The sequence below is a fragment of the Podarcis vaucheri genome, assembly GCF_965113315.1.
Source record: "Podarcis vaucheri genome assembly, chromosome: 1".
Classification (NCBI taxonomy): domain Eukaryota; kingdom Metazoa; phylum Chordata; class Lepidosauria; order Squamata; family Lacertidae; genus Podarcis; species Podarcis vaucheri.
Genome location: NC_138759.1, coordinates 18,920,754 through 18,937,532, shown reverse-complemented (window position 1 = coordinate 18,937,532; position 16,779 = coordinate 18,920,754). Strand labels below are relative to the sequence as shown.

Genomic DNA, 16,779 nt, shown 5'->3' with positions numbered 1-16,779 from the left:
TGCAGGAGGAAACCAAGGATTCTCAATTACAGTTAGAATCAGTAGCAAAATAATCAAGAGTAACAATATAATTTTTGCAAATATACAAAATAGTTCCAGCATATAATCAAAACAATACTGATCAGAAGGCACCTTTCTATGCATTACTAGACCTAAATACTATTATCACTTTATTACTGACTACTAAACTGGGAAGCTAAATTTAGTGCCTTACTTCCAAAACCCAGCTTGCAAATTTAAATTTAGAAGCAAAGCACTAACCACAGTTTGCTTATTGAAATATCACAGCGAACTACTGTTAGCAAAACTCAGGAAGTGGAAAAAAGAACTTGTGTAAAATGAGGTAGAAGGGGCAAATGAACAAGCAAAGATTTTTCTGATCACCAAGCCATGGGTTGGCATTAAATTGGAACACAGCTTAAGTGATATGCCACAAGGTAAACTCAATCATTCCTGATACTTAGAAGCACGCCATATTGTAACTTTATGCACAATATAAATAGCAAAAAAATGTTAGCTGAACCTTCAAAGAAACATTGATAATGAAATAATCTAGGGACATACAGAGGGGAAAAATTTGCCATCTGAGTTTTGAACGACATTAAATTAATACCAAATTTCAAAATAGGGTATTTCACAACTTATTTTGAAATGAGGCCACATTGAATAAGAGTCTGCATAAATAATGCTCGACACACCCCAACACTGTTTAGCTATGGATGGGTTAGTCAAGTGCTTATCTGCCCCAGAGAATCAGTGCTGAAACAGCTGGGAGGCTACACAGCAATAGTTCATTGCTGTGCCTTCTAACTGACTGCAACCATCTTTATGACTTTTTAAGTCTAAGAGAAGTATCATTGCATTTTAATGCCTACACCCCAACTGAAAACAATAGAGAGGGCATAGTCATGGGAAGGTGTGAGGTTGATCACCTTAAGGATATTCCAGGCCTCTTTCCTAATTCTTATTTTTTAAAAAAATTCAAGGCTTCCATCCTTTCAGTGAAAGGAATTGTAAGCAAAAATACATTATCCAGTTTCTGGCCAGTGAGGGCAAAGTAGAAGGATAACTGACAATAAATTAGTACTAGAGGTTTTTTTCTACAATCAAACGGGGTGTGTGTGTGTGTTTAAATAAATAAATAAATTTGAAGTATTGTTACAATTAATTATTATTAAAAATTAAATACCAACAAAAGCTGAGCTAAAACTGTGTCACTAGTCAATAAGAGCCTATAATTAAATGTGCATCAACCAACTTTCCAGTGTTCTACTAGCACATACTCTGCAAGTAACTCAATGTCTTTTGAGTAGATTTCTTCAAAGTTCTTCTCTTCCAACAGTAATTCTTGTCAGCTTGCATTATGCAGAAAGGCACACTCAAAAGATGTACCCTTAGGAAACCCACACAGCTTTCTAGAGCAAACTAGATCAATCATATGGAAGGACCAGCATCCATTAAACCAAAGGTATTGGGGGGTGGGGAGAGAGAGAGAGAGAGAGAGATGGGTATACACATTGTAGTATCTCAAATTTATTTACTATACCCATGTCACCTTCCAGCTGGCCTATGAACCAATGAAAAAGATCGTGCCTTAGAATAAACACTAACCTAGGATAAACTCATTGAATACATTGGGACATTCTGAGTAAATATGCTTGGGATTGCAGTGTTATGAATTTTAAAGTCCCACTAATTACAATTAATTAGAATCACGCATAGATTTAAATATTTTCCATTCAATAATGTGGTGAATCAAAGTTACTAATGGTCTGATTCTATGCATATTTACTTGAAGCAAACAACAATGGAAATTGCACTCATGTATAGCACATGATGGGTATATAGTACCACTTCCAGGACTAGGGGCACCATGTTGCTGAATACCAATCGCTGGGGGACTTCCCAAAGGAAGCTGTTGGTTGACTATTATGTCAAACAGGATGCTGGGCTCTTAGGTTCTTACATAAATTGTGTTTTTTGTAAGTTTTAAAACTGTTCTCAATGTTGCATTTTAAATTGTTTTAAGCCCTGGGACCTTAGGGTGAAGGATGGGTAATTAATAATAACAAAAAACTTTGAACTATCTTGGAAGGTGGTGGCCTGTCCTTCACTGGAGGTTTTTAAGCAGAGGTTGTATGGCCATCTGTCAGGGATTTGTTACTTCTGATTCCTGCATTGCAGGGAGCTGGACTTGGTGACCCTAGGTTTCTCTGCAAATCTGATTCTATGAAGGCTTATAAATTGGCATTTAATATAGTATTCGGTATAATCATATAATCAATAATTCAATACCCATAACCTTTACAATGTAACATTCATTTTAACGGCCAGACTGTTCAGCAATTTTTAGGTACTACCAGTCAGGATGCCAATCAGAGTCTTATTTAACAGCTATTTGTTTGTTTGCATTTATAAACCACTTAATATTTTAAAAATCTCTAGGTAGTATTTTCACTGAAAGCTTAGTGAAAACACAAAAACTCTTGGTGTTCTAAACAAAAGCTATTTTCACCAGTCCACTGAAATTACCTGATATAATGGTGGTTAGCAGAACCCTTTCTACATAGCAAGAGCAGTGCGTACAAGACAGAGCAGTATGTTAGGACTTTCAAATGACTTAGGATTACTTTGGCTAGTGCAGCAATTATTGGACAGCACTCAGAGATGTGAATAGAGGGAAGCAATTATGCTTAAGTTTTATCACAGCGAACACAGAAAGAAGCATTTTATAAGTTTCACTTCAGAAACATTCCAGCCTCCTACACTGAGACGTATCACAAGACTCTAAGAGTGTATAAGATAATCCATTTTCTAATTTAGTTAAATTACTAATTTCCACCAAGATAAGTCCCTTAAATAGTTTAACAGTGCTTAGAATATATATCTCCTTTGAGTATTTCACTCTAGATACACCAGCTTTCTACTGTGCTTTGATTTTATTGAACATTCATAACTGCAGTTACATCAAGAAAAAAAAGTATTAAATCCTAACAATAAGGCCTATGTATCAGTGAAAAAGTATGATTAACTGTTGAGGCACGGAGTCCCAAAACACAGATAACATCCCTGGGGATGGAGGCAGTTGCTCTCTGGAAGTGCAACTTGATATGAGGAAAATAAGCGGTTGTACTATTATAGCTGCAGAATCAACCGCTCTTCTGAATTTGTGGACAGGAGAGGGGTTAGAAACCTCATCTTCTAAAGCAAGAGTCTCCACAGACCTCTGTATTTTCTAGCCAACATAATATTTCTCCCAAGTGCGGCTTAAAAATGTGCAGAAACAATTTCATCTAATATTGGCATATATGGTTTTGAAGCACAGCGTTTTCAGACAAAGTGTTTGGGGAGACTATTTTAATGGGATCGTAAGCCATTCAGAGAAGCAGAAATAAATTAAAAGTAGTTATGTTGGCAAGCAGGGTCCAAAATACAGAAGATAACTGTTTCCCAAATGAGAAGTTTATGATTTTCAAAATGGGAAGTTCTCACTCAGCCTCCCAATTTTCCCACTGTTACAGAAAAGGGACTTAGTGAATTGGTTTCTATTTATCTTGAAAATATTAGTATCCAAATCCTGGGTGACAGTGTAGCAAAGGGACACACTCTGCTGTGTGCGTCAGGCTGCCTAGCAGGGATCCTCACCTTGCAATATAGAATATGCTAGTTCTATACTGTGGATGGTACATGCAGATCCCACTACTGGAACGCTCGTTATTCAAAATCTCAGTTATCCAAACACAAAGAATTATAACCCAACCTTGCTACACAAATGGCTCGTTCAAATATCAGAAGGTTGCCCACTTCCTTCCTTGTTTGTGTTGTGCTGGTTGAAACCAGCTGTTTCAGGCAGAAAGCATGGAGGGAGGGAGAGGGATCAGACAAATCATGGATTAGAAATGTTCCCATAGGAAATAATGGAAATCATCAGCTCATTGTGCAAACACTCGCCTAACGAACAATTTCCTGGGAACGCACTGTGTTCGGAAAGCAGGGCTTGTGTGTCTTCAGCCCTTGATAATAATTCCATTCTTCTCCTGTCTCTAGCCAAACAGAGTTTCTGCCCTCACAATATTCGTCTAATTATTATTTCAAAATGTCTTTTAATGGTTCCTTCTCACAAATTTTCCCTCATTTTGTTAGTCTCTTGCAGGCATCTGTATTGAAGCCCCAACTCATCATATTCTTTATGATCTCTCCTATTATTTCTATGTTGACAATTACAATTTTGTCTTTTCAAACTAAATCTTAAGAATTTGGTCTTGCCAGATCTTTTCTTTGCATTGTTCTCCCCCTCTTAACTAGTATTGCTATTCTTCTATAACACTTATAATCTAGTTATTGCTTTTGATTCCACTTTATCCTTTTCCTCCCATATCTGTGACCTTGCCTGATCTTTTTTCATGACCTCAATATTTCTAAGATTAATTCCTTTCTTCCATATAGCACTACTAAAACACTTTTCAATCTGTTATTATTTCTCATCTTGATTATGTTCTTCTCACCAGCCTTCCTTAATCTACATCTTGGTTCTCTTACGAATGCTGAGTCAAGTCCCATTTTCTGTTTTCATCACTTCCACAATGTTCCTGCTTTGGCTTTGTCAACTTCACTGGATTCCACTTTATTTCACACTTTAAAATTCAACTTTTAATCACTTGCCTCACTTTATATTTAATCTCTTCATTCTTTTGAAACATGTCTCTTTTCTAAAACAACATTGTTATTGATCCTTATCTTTGTCTATATTCAAACCAACTTCATCCCCCCACGTCAACCCCCTCCCCCCTTTAATTACTATTCTCTTCTGCAGGCATTATGAACTCTTTATCTATGCCTTTCTGCTAAATTGTGAAGTCCCTTTATGAGTGTTTCCCCCCCATTTGTAAATCACCTGATATAGCGACTATATAATGTGATACCTCTAGAGTGTAAAGGTAAAGAGACCCCTGACCAGAGTCGTGACCGACTCTGGGGTTGCACGCTCATCTCGCTTTATTGGCCGAGGGAGTCAGCGTACAGCTTCCGGGTCATGTGGCCAGCATGACTAAGCCGCTTCTGGTGAACCAGAGCAGTGCACGGAAACGCCGTTTACCTTCCCGCCGGAGCGGTACCTATTGATCTACTTGCACTTTGATGTGCTTTCGAACTGCTAGGTTGGCAGGAGCTGGGACCGAGCAACGGGAGCTCACCCCGTCACGGGGATTCGAACCGCCGACCTTCTGATCGGCAAGTCCTAGGCTCTGTGGTTTAACCCACAGCGCCACCCGCGTCCCTTGCCCTCTAGAGTGTAAGTTACACAATAATTAATTAATTAAATTACAACATTTCCTCTTCTGGATGCTTGCTTGATTTCATTCTTCATCTCTAGATCTTCCCAAACATTTTCATCAGGGAACGATAGTGTGTCCCCAGTACGTACTAAAATACTACTGGGACCAAAAATCATCACCCACAATGATTCTGTCCCTTTGGGGATTTCTAGCTTGCTGGAGTCAATGCCCTATTTAACTTCCAGAGCAACACCACCTCCAGTATGTCCTTCCTGTACAGTTTATATCCAGAGATTGCTGTGCCCCACTTATTCTCTAATACATGTTGCACCACCACCAGTCCATAAGAACGTATCTGTGATGGGATGATGAGCTGCTTGTGCGTAAAATCGTAGTCCCTCAGAGTTTGTGCAACTCCACAAACCTCTGTGTGTGACAGAGCTCCTCAGACATGTCTGCTCTAATCACTTGCAGATTCCGACAGTGGTTGTTTTCGGAATCGTTTCCAGCATAAGAGCTCCTTAACGGAAACACGTCTTCTGGACTCACGGCGTGACAGTTTCCGGCGAGGCGTAGGTCTCCCTATGGGAGCTTCAGATACCTCCCCACTGTTCTCGCTGGAAGTGTCTCTGAGCCCTCCCACCTGCTCGCATTCCCTCAGAGATCCACTCCTCCCCCTGCTGGTTCCTGCTTCAGCTGTTGAGTCTCTCCCATCCTCCCTGAGCCCCTCCACCACCTGTTCCTCCGATGGCAGTTCCCTGACAGTATCTAAGCCAATATACCTTGCTACATATTTTCTACTGTAAAAAGGCCTCTCTGTAAAGAGAGCATCTCAGGGAGATCCTTTTCCTGACTTGGCAACTGCACTCAGGAGTGGGTACCTCTCCTCTGGCATGCAGATCGAGGAGGAAGCAGCTGTCTGGACTGCATTCTGGCCTTGCCACTGTAGCACCTTGCCTGTAGGGATGAATATAGGGAAATACACTCCTGGTCCTTAACTGTGCAAAAGCAATAGACAAAAGGCAGATGTGTTAACTGTATGATGGTTTCACCTTTCCCCGTCCGTAGAACTTTTAGAAAAGTAGCTTTGAAACACTGGAAAGCTGCTGTGAAATGATCAATATGGAGACATTAAAGAATAGTTAACGACCCTGACAAATTTCCTAACCGTTTTGTGGTTCTTTTCCCCCTGGAAGCAATTCAAATTATACTGAAGACTGAGGAATGTTAGTTTTCTAGGGGTGTTATTTTGGCAGTAGAGACATAATACTGTTTTGAAAGCAATACTTACGTTGAAATGTTTTGTTACTAAGAAGGTGAATGAAAAGCTTTCATCATTCACTTTTTTCTCCCTCTCTCATTTCCCAATCCGGCAGAAAAGGGGGTTCAGCTGGGAAAGTACTGCTGCCTATGTTTTATGAGCTAAAGAGCACTGCTCTGCAATAATCTATGGACCAATTCCCCTTGACAGAAGGCTGTGACCATGCCCCTTGTGAAGCTGGGGGAAAAGTTAAAACAGAAAACCACTGCATATTCATTTACAAAAGCAAACTAAATTATAGATCTTCAAGGAACAAGGAATCTCACTCTGAATGTAAAACTATATGGCTCCCTCTTGTGCTTATTACACCACATTTCAGTGCATAGAGAATCCAGCATTATGCAATAAATATAACAGATTCTGTTCACTCTACTGTGCACATTCAGTGCCCATAACATGCTAATGGTAGTAACACACGCAAACTGGGGGGGGGGGAAGTAAATGGACATATTAGAACAAACTGAAAACCCCTCCTGAAGTAACTTGACCATCTAAGCCCAAAACCCTTTCTCTTTCTTGAAGTGCAATCTTAAGAGATCCAGTCACCTGCCTCCGTTCACATTTTAAGTATCAAATTGCATACATTTCAATGGTGTCAGTGCTGTCCTTTGCCTGGAGCAATGGGCTATTTCTGGCAGGCCAGCGATGCACCTGTGTTTAGTTGTCAAACCAGACTAATATTCAGCTGGGAGCAACTGTAAAAGGAAGAAGTCTCTGCCATCTTCATGAACATTCAGACTACTTAGAGACAGGTAGAGCTCGGCTGAAAACTGCCCTCTTCTAAACTTCCCCTCTGCTCTCATGAAGAAGCGATTACTGGCTACCAAATAAACATAACACATCTCAAAAGAATACCTCAAAATGCCATCACTTTACAAAAAGCCACCATGGTGCACAAAAGAGTGCTGAACTTGGACTCAGGTCAGCCTTGAAACTCAACTATGCCACTGATTTCATACCTGTTTTCCGTGGTGATTTTGTCCTATGCTTGATTTTGCATTTTTAGTTTTTCTTTTTTTTAAACCTATGCCAGTCATTATCACAGGGTCTTTGTGAGAACAGGAGATAAGATACTATGTATTTATTTGCCAGCTGATGGAAAGGATGCATTTTTTAAAGTAGTTCTAGTTGCCTCTCATACAACCCCTTGGATTTCCAACGAGATATGGCACAATTCATTAGACAGCGACAACAATGCTTGAAATCTGTAAAGCACTTTCAGGTGTTTGAAATGCTTCATGTGCATATCTAATTGCAATCCTTACAATGGCCCTGTAAGATAAATCAGTATTATTCCCCATCTACAGGTGGCTTGGGGTTTGGGGGGGGGGGCGGGAGATATGGGAAACAATGGCTTACCTAAGGATCAACTAGTGAGCTAATGACAGAGATCAGATTCAAATCACGTGCTTCCTGATTAGTAGCTCTATCTCTTAGCTGCCACAAAATGTTCTTGTTCAGAGCTCCAGTCAGTTAGCCATGCTCTCTTCCAGCAGACCATCTCTACCCACCCCTGCTTTAATGTCTCTCCTTTCCAGCATGCTCTGTCATCACTGGACTGTTTGTGTTTCGTTCTTTCGCTCCTTTAGGCTATAAAAATATTGTTAGCATTTCAACAAATCTCAGCATTCTTCAGACTCTGCTGATACTTCTTTATTGTTTCTCAGTGGCCCCATCTCCATCAGCACACACCACCTGAGTTCACTATTATAGGGACTGATATATGACTGAATCTCATATGGGTAAGAGGTTAGTAGATTGGGGTTGTTTTTTTAAATGACGCAACAGCAGCTAGGCCATAAGAGCATGAGCATAAGAAGAGTTGAACTTTAGGTGCAATATGCATTTTAACAGGTCCCTCTTAAAGAACATACAGACACCCCATTATTACTCCCAAGTACATCTCTCACTTGGAAATTCTGGCAAGATGATGATCACACCTCTGTCCTCTTGAATGTCAGTAGTACATGTAAATTATAAATTAGCTATCATGCCATTTAGTGGTAAACTTTACTAACTTTGCACTAGGGTAACATATGGCAGGCATGAAGATTGGTTAGCCTATCAGTTAATGCAGTGTTAGATGCCTAGCATTGCCAGTTTTAATAATAATGCTGGAGCTTATCTGTGATATTTGCATCTCATTAATATAGTACCTTCTGTTCCCAATGGAAGAAATCTAAATCTAACCCTTCATACAATATTATAAGAATTGTCCATAGGGACGCGGGTGGCGCTGTAGGCTAAACCGCTGAGCCTCTTGGGCCTGCCGATCAGAAGGTCGGCGGTTCGAATCCCCGCAACAAGGTCAGGTCCCGTTGCTCTGTCCCAGCTCCTGCCAGCCTAGCAGTCTTAAAGCATGCCAGTGCAAGTAGATAAATAGGTACTGCTGTGGCGGGAAGGTAAAAGGCATTTCTGTGCGCTCTGGTTTCCGTCACAGTATTCCGTTGCGCCAAAAGCAGTTTAGTCCTACTGGCCAAATGACCCGAAAAGCTGTCTGTGGACAAACACTACCTCCCTTGGCCTGAAAGTGAGATGAGCGCCGCAACCCCATAGTCGCCTTTGACTGGACTTAACTGTCCAGGATTCCTTTACCTTTTTAACCTTTTAAGAATTGTCCAGACATGGTTTGAACTCCCCAAATTATAAATACCACCTAGTGGTACTATTACAACTTTAGAGCAATCTAGACTCCTGAAGCAAAGAAACAAGACAGTTTTTGTATAAACATAGCTCTTGAAATGAAATAACGGATTTACTCAGTACTATGGAAACCTAGTGTTGATATTTTTCATATCCTCTGTAAAAAACAAAACAAAACCACTCACATAGCTTTAAAGGCAAACTGGGACTATTTTGTCTAGCCTACCTTTCGAAGTGGCTTTTATGACAACATTAAGTACAAAACTTTAATTTTAAAATATTAAAAAAACATTCTAAATAATTGTAAATAGATATTACAATTCAATAAAGACAGGCAGGAAGTAGATTATGTTTCAGCAGAGATTTTGTTCCATTAAACATTGATGGCTGAAACACGCTGCATGGTACACCCATCTTTATATTGGAAACATTTCTGTGCAATAAAGGACTGATGAAGGCTGAATAACTAACTAAGAAATCTTTGCCTGATTTTTAAGGAGCCACAAAATGATGTCTGAGAAGATGTTCTGCCAGTACACTTTACCTGAATGACACTTTTTCCATAGTGTTAACAATATAATGCCTTGATTACTCACAGGCAGCTACATTACATCTGTGGCTATGAAATGCTATGTGTGACAAGGGTAAGACATAGGTCTAAGAAAGGAACACTCATAAGGAAAATGTATACAGATTGAGAACAGACGATGCTGTGTTACAAGAAACAAATGCCATTTTCAGAACTGAAAATGTTCTCTCCTCCCCCACAAACCTGCCTCCTCAAAAGAGTCCACTAGCTTGTCAGCTCTACAGAGCTGTCAAGAAAGAAGGAGCTAGGGATCAATAGTACTCCTGTGCAGAGGCACTCAGCCCCAGATGAGCTCCTGATGCAATGGTTTCACAGCAGTAGCTGTGATACTTTTGCCCAGGGAGCTGGCAGGTAGGCCACTACAAAGCTGCTTTTCTATCTAGATTACCTACCCAGTAGTTCCCAAACTTCCCACTCTACAGGCTACTTAAAAACTGTTAATTATCTTGGTAGCCAACTCAATGATTTTTCTGCCTGTTGTAGCAACTGTAATGTCCTATACTAGATGAATGATTTTAAACTGTATTTTTATTGCTTCTTTTATTTCTTGTTTTTTTAAATAAATTTGCAAATTAAAATGCAATACAATAAAACAAAATAGAAATAAAGAAGCAATAAAAATACAAGATGAATATTTAATGCGGGTATACTGCAGACCACGCGAATGAAATTCATGGACCACAGTTTTGGAATCCCTGATCTACACATCGGTGTGAATACTGGGGTGTAGGTTCTGAAATAGGATTATGACTATAGGAACTATGGTCAGGAATGAAAGTCAACACGTGAACACACAGGAGAGAACTTTACCTGCTGCCAAAGGGTTGCTTACTCTATGATGTAGCTGTTTCCATGCCTCTAAAACTAAGTGATTGTCTGCCTCTTCTACGGAGCAAAAAAGCAACTACAGCAAAAAAGAGACAAAGTGAGCAAAGCTCCGAGACTGAGCCTATAGTTCTTTCCTGCTCATTCATGTACCCTCTTTGAACCCCAGCCACTTCAAAGAGTTAAGAAGCAACAACACTACTTAGTACTTTGAAGATATTATCTGGTACAGTTTGTATAAAAATGGGACTCCACAGTTCATTACGAATTTGGCTACCCTGAAAAAAAGATAAAGAGAGCTACAGGGGTGATAAAAATCTAGATAGCGAGATACTGGTTGTGTTTAGACTGCATGAAGTAAAATTATATGGTGTCTGGGTTTTGTTGCCTTTTTATCATGGTTTAAAAAGGCCGTAGTTTACTCCAGCAGAAAATTTACTCAATACTTGTAGTGTCTAAACAGCTAACTCAGTTTACTAACTAAGATGACAGGACAGGAGATACACAAGTGAAGTATTTTACTACTGAAGTAAAGCACTTTTAAGATCATAAGCATGAGCATACTCTTCATAAAATAACAGTAAAATAAGTAGAGGAACATTGAAACTGCCTTACACAAAGACAGATCACTGTTCCATAGAGCTCAATATTGTCTATAATGATTGCTAGTGGCTCTCCAGAATTCACACAGGAGTCCTACCCAGATCCAGCTGGAGATGCCCAGGATTGAACTTGGGATCTTTTGCATGTGAATTCATGTGATCTACCACTGAGCTACAGTACTTCCTTAAGAGGAAATATATATGTTACCAAAAGGAATTAGGTATATATTCGGGGGGCGGGGAGCAGGGTGAAGGCTACAAACGAAGAGTCATACATGAGAATGAATGAGCTCTGCAAACAACTGAATTATTGCCATTACACTCTATATCATCTGAAGTACATCAGCAACCTTACAGGCTAAAGATTTTTCACTAAAAATGAACACAAAATTTCACAAGTGCATGCCAGATGATCGCAATCATTTTCAGATCATTTTGCACATGTGAACAAAGGAAAATGAAGCCCTTCCCATTCACTACAAAGTATCTTCTGCAGGAAACAGATATAGCACATTTTGAGTGATTCTCAAAATTCCATCACAACAACCCAGGATAGGTTTATGCAGACATCTAAAGGCTAGACACACCAGGGGCAAAAAGTAGTATTAATCAGGTATCCACTATAGAGAAAATAAAATGGTGCACTTGCGACACTGCTGACTGATGGCGGCAAAATCTACCCTCTTCCAATAACACTAGAGAGCTATCCCAAAATGTATGTTGCATGTGTGCACTCAGAACAAGACGATGTACTGCACTTCTGTCAGAGGTCCTTCCATATATAACCACCACCTCCACACACAACAACTATCATAGCAACAGCATTCTGCTAGTATAAGCAATGGTAAAAAAAGTAATCAGGTTAGCATTGGCACTGTGGTACTTAGAACTTTAGGCCACTTAGCAAGCCTTTTAAAAATGTCAGAGTTCTACTTTGCTATGGTCCTCATATAATGCAGTGTCTGTTCCAGGCTCTTACCTGAATAACTTTGTAGAAATAGGCATACTGTCGAGCAGTATTTTTATATTGGCTGAAAACGTCATGTATGGCCTGAGTTGACTGAAGATACTGAACCTCATCTTCTTCAAAGTAAAGAGGAGTATTGTATTCACTTGGGAGAGTTTGGATGTAAGGCAGCCAGAAAGAACTAGGATTGCAGCGTTCACAAAGAAGGTGGAATGCTAGCGTGATGTTGCCCATGGCTTGGAGAATTCGGTCTTGAGAATACAAGGATCCTAAAAAAGGAAAAGAACCCATAAAGAAATTTTAGTCCCCCTAACAGGATTCCTAAGTGCATATTAAGTGATTTCTGTAAGAAAGAAAACTTTAACAAAATAAGTACCGTATTTTTCGCTCTATAACACGCACCCGACCATAACACGCACGTAGTTTTTAGAGGAGGAAAACAAGAAAAAAAATATTCTAAATGAAACAATGGATGTATGATTTTTGTGGTTCATGCTGTGGCCACAGACATGTGATCTGACAGTGAGTTTGGAGTAGCCCAATGCAAAAATCCTGAGGATCCATGTGGATCCATGCTTTGTAACCACATTTTTGCACCACTGCGACCCTAGGCAACAGTGGGTGCGTGATTTTTTTGGTGCAGGCTGTAGCCATGGACATGCTATGTTATCTAATGGTGAATTTGGGGTGACCCAGTGCAAAGATCCTGTGGATCCATGTTTTGTAACCACGTTTTTGCACCACTGCGACCCTAGGCAACAGTGGGTGCGTGATTTTTTTGGTGCAGGCTGTAGCCATGGACATGCTATGTTATCTAATGGTGAATTTGGGGTGACCCAGTGCAAAGATCCTGTGGATCCATGCTTTGTAACCACGTTTTTGCACCATTGCAGCCCCAGGCAACAGTGGGTGCGTGATTTTTTTGGCACAGACTGTAGCCATGGACATGTAATGTGATCTGATGGTGAATTTGGGGTGACCCAATGCAAAAATCCTGAGGATCCATGTGGATCCGTGCTTTGTCACCACGTTTTAAATGGGGAGGGAAGGAAAGCAAAAGTCCCCCCCCCCTCCAAGCCAGACAGGATATACGAAGTATGATTTCTTTTTTATTTACGGTTGGTTTTTTTTGGCCACCTCTGTCACTGCAACCTTTGCTCTGTGCTTGCACACTTTTGGGCAATAGGGCATGTAACACACTTTTTTTCATCTGCCAAGATAGTTGATATACAGCATATAAATCCAGAGATTTTCATGTCTCACTCTGCAATCTAGCCTGCTGTTACTTACGAGCAGGGAAGCAGGGTTTCTCTTCCAAACAAGCATACTGTCTCCCTCCAGCAGTACATTGCTTGGAGAAGCTGTAATTTGGAGGGGGCCTGGGGGCAGGGCTCTCTGCTTTTGGAAAAGAAATGAGAAACCTACCATTGTAAAGCAAAAGTCGTTCCCCCCACCACCACCCAAGCCAGCCCTCTCTCTCTCTCTCTCTCTCTCCCACCTGCATGCTTTTCGGCTGCCTGCGAAGCCCTAGAGCACGAGAGGAGGAAGTGGTGGGCTGGAGCCTGCACGCAGTGTGACTAGGGAAGATTAGAAGGAAGGACGCGATCATTTCCTTAACCCTCTGCTTGCCAGGAGGACAAGGGATTCCCTGCTCTTTGTTGAGTTTGAGCAAACGCAGCAACAGAAGCGGGCGGGCAGTAAGACCCTGAGGCAGAATGCAGGAAAGCTTCTGCCTTCCCTCTTCCCTCCGCCCGCCCGCCCGCCCGATCTTATTTTTGCCTATTTTGCCCCTGCACTCCGTGAGTCAGCTCCAGGGACCACACATTCGCTCAATAACACGCACAGACATTTCACCTTACTTTTTAGGACAAAAAATCTGCGTGTTATAGAGCGAAATTTACGGTAGGTCTTGCAATAACATGGGTTTTGTTTACTTCCTATTATAGACTTTCTGTAAGTTTCCTGTAACCTTTAAACTGATCTAAAAATGTAATTTCAATAAACTAGTTGGCATCCATCTGTCTCAAGAGACAACAGAGCGTGCCTCTAGAGGTGAAACCAAACCGCTGTGTTAGCAGCACTGAAGTGACCTCAAGCCTGGGCAGTGTGTTTGCAGGTCCTGGGCTGCCCAGATAACAAGACACCCCTCTTGGCCTTGCTGAGAAAAGAAAGCAGAGCAATACATTTGGCACCAGCTTGGCAGCAGGAGTTTGTCAGAAGGAGGCGTACAAGGTGCCATCCAACCATCTTAGGGACTCTACTCCATATTTGTTTAGGGTTTACTCCTTAGCCCTCTCCTCTCCTGAAGATATCCCACAAGGCAGCAGAGGTTTAGGACCAGAGTTTTCTTTCTGCTAGATGGGCTACCTTCCTAGTTGACAAGACCCATTTGCTTCTCACGTGTAGGAACCATCTTCTTGACTGTTGGACTCACCATAGGTATCATCCACTCAATCTTCCAGAGTCTGTCTTTGCATGCAAGGGAATACCTAAACTCACTGAGGGTTTGAGACCCATTGGCTACCCGTACATGGTTTAGCCAGCCAGTCAAAGCTGTTTCCGGGCTGTGGCCACTGCTGCATGCCAACAGCTTCTAGAAGCCACAGGTGAGAGCATGGTAGGGACCAAAGGTAGACAAACTACCCCAGAAGAAGTATGAAGTGTCCCCCACCAGAGGTATTACCCCTCCCCATACACCCCAGTTCAATAAATAATAATAAATATGATACATTGTTCAAGCATTGTAATAAGCCCACTAGACAATTCTAACTGACAATTTTCATCATTTTGCTAGTGGAGAACTTTCCATCAATACACCCTTTGCACATCTGCAAACGCATTCAAAATCTTCTCTTACCCAAAACTGAATTTTTCGCTGATTCAACAGTCATCAACAATTTTCTGGGAACCCAAAGAAAAAGCTCTTCTGCCTAGAAAAACACAAGGAAAGTTCACAATATCATACAGATCTGATAAACATACTGGATGGTAACAAATTGTGGTAATCCGCCTGCAAAACAGCCATTCTGCTAGTGGAAGCACAGTGGCACAGTGCACAACCTAAGTCCAAGTCTTGCACCTGTGAAAGATGCTGGGCAACACCTGGTGCAACCACTATTATTATACTCTGTGACCATTAAGCCTTTGCACTATATGTGCTTCTGCAATGTTTGCATCACTAATTGGAGGAGGTTGGGGAGACAGGCCATTTATACCTAACATTTTCTTTCACAAGGGACATATTAGCACATCGAGATACAGTATTGTAACATCACTGTCTTCTGGAAGATAGAGGATCCTGCTATTCCACATGAGGATCTCTGCATCAGGACCATGATTTGGACAAGCTCAACACCTGTAGTAAATTTCAAAAGATCTAGTCTTCTGCCAATTTAGTATTTCAAACACTGGGGACTGGTTGAGTAATCTTTAAATGCCCCCCATGTACCTTCCAATGCCATCCTATACTCACTTTTATCTCTCTTGTAGCTTTCAAACCAAAACCCTCTTCACCAAAGTTAGCCACTTCAAAGCCCTCTGTAGATGCACCATTCTCTCTGGCCCAGTTAATTAGTTCAGTGAAATAATCTTCTCTTTTCCCATCAAATACGACAGACAAACCTATGTACATATTTAGCAGCAGAGAAAAACACAATGAGTCACCAGTACTAATTAACACAGACGTTAAAAACGTTTAGGAAGCATTCATAGCAGCTTTTAAAATACAGTTGTACCTTGGAAGTTGAACGGAATCCATTCCGGAAGTCCGTTCAACTTAAAATGTTCACAAACCAAAGCACAGCTTCTGATTGGCTGCAAGAAGCTCCTGCAGCCAACCAGAAGCCACAGAAGCCTCGTTGGCTTCCAAAAATAGTTTGCAAACTGGAATAGTCACTTCCGGGTTTGCAATGTTCGGGAGCCAAAATGTTCGGGAACTAAGATGTTCGACTTCCAAGGTACGACTGTACAAGCAATACAATTCAATTTGGTCAACCAAGGCTTTAATTCTCAGCGTGAAAAACAACGTGCCAATAAAAAGTGAGCTCAAGCAATTCCCAAATTCCTCAGCGAAAATACCACATATTCTGCCAGTCAAGTCACATGCTTATGAAAAGCTATTGGCCACAATTCCTTTGTTTTTCTTGACCACAGATTACATTATCTTAATTTGCCTTATATTTAGGGAGGGTTCACTTTAATGAAGTTCTCCTTGGCATCATTATGAACCTACAGATCTTTCTCCAAGTAGGCATAGGATAAGCCTCACAAGCTAGGGCAAACAAGGGAAATGGTAAAACTGTAGAATTCCATCAGAGTGAGAAGAGTTAGAAATGCCAGAATTATTTACTGTACCAAGAGATATAAAAGGTTAAACATTCCTAACAAGGTCAATGAACTGTTTCTTAACATTATTGTACTACAATGTTTTAAAACATGAGGAAAATACTTTATTGTATAAATGTGAACGAGGAAGTGTCTACAGCAGCACTTTTAGATTGTTCTACCTTTTTTATTTTAAAAAGTTAATATGCATGTGGAGCTCAGGCTAAGACAGATTT

General features: G+C 40.7%; 1 protein-coding gene across 2 annotated transcripts in view; it reads right to left on the bottom strand.

Annotated features, from left to right (window-relative positions):
- The window catches only part of SETD3 (SET domain containing 3, actin N3(tau)-histidine methyltransferase), a 51,927-nt gene that overhangs the window by 21,894 nt on the left and 13,254 nt on the right, over positions 1 to 16,779 (bottom strand). For both annotated transcript variants that reach the window (XM_082218020.1, XM_082218019.1), the window contains exons 4-6: positions 15,693 to 15,841; positions 15,078 to 15,150; positions 12,233 to 12,489 (exon numbers count right to left, since the gene is read on the bottom strand). In XM_082218020.1, coding sequence (XP_082074146.1) covers positions 12,233 to 12,489; positions 15,078 to 15,150; positions 15,693 to 15,841 — 479 coding nt within the window. The remainder of the gene's footprint in view (positions 1 to 12,232; positions 12,490 to 15,077; positions 15,151 to 15,692; positions 15,842 to 16,779) is intronic.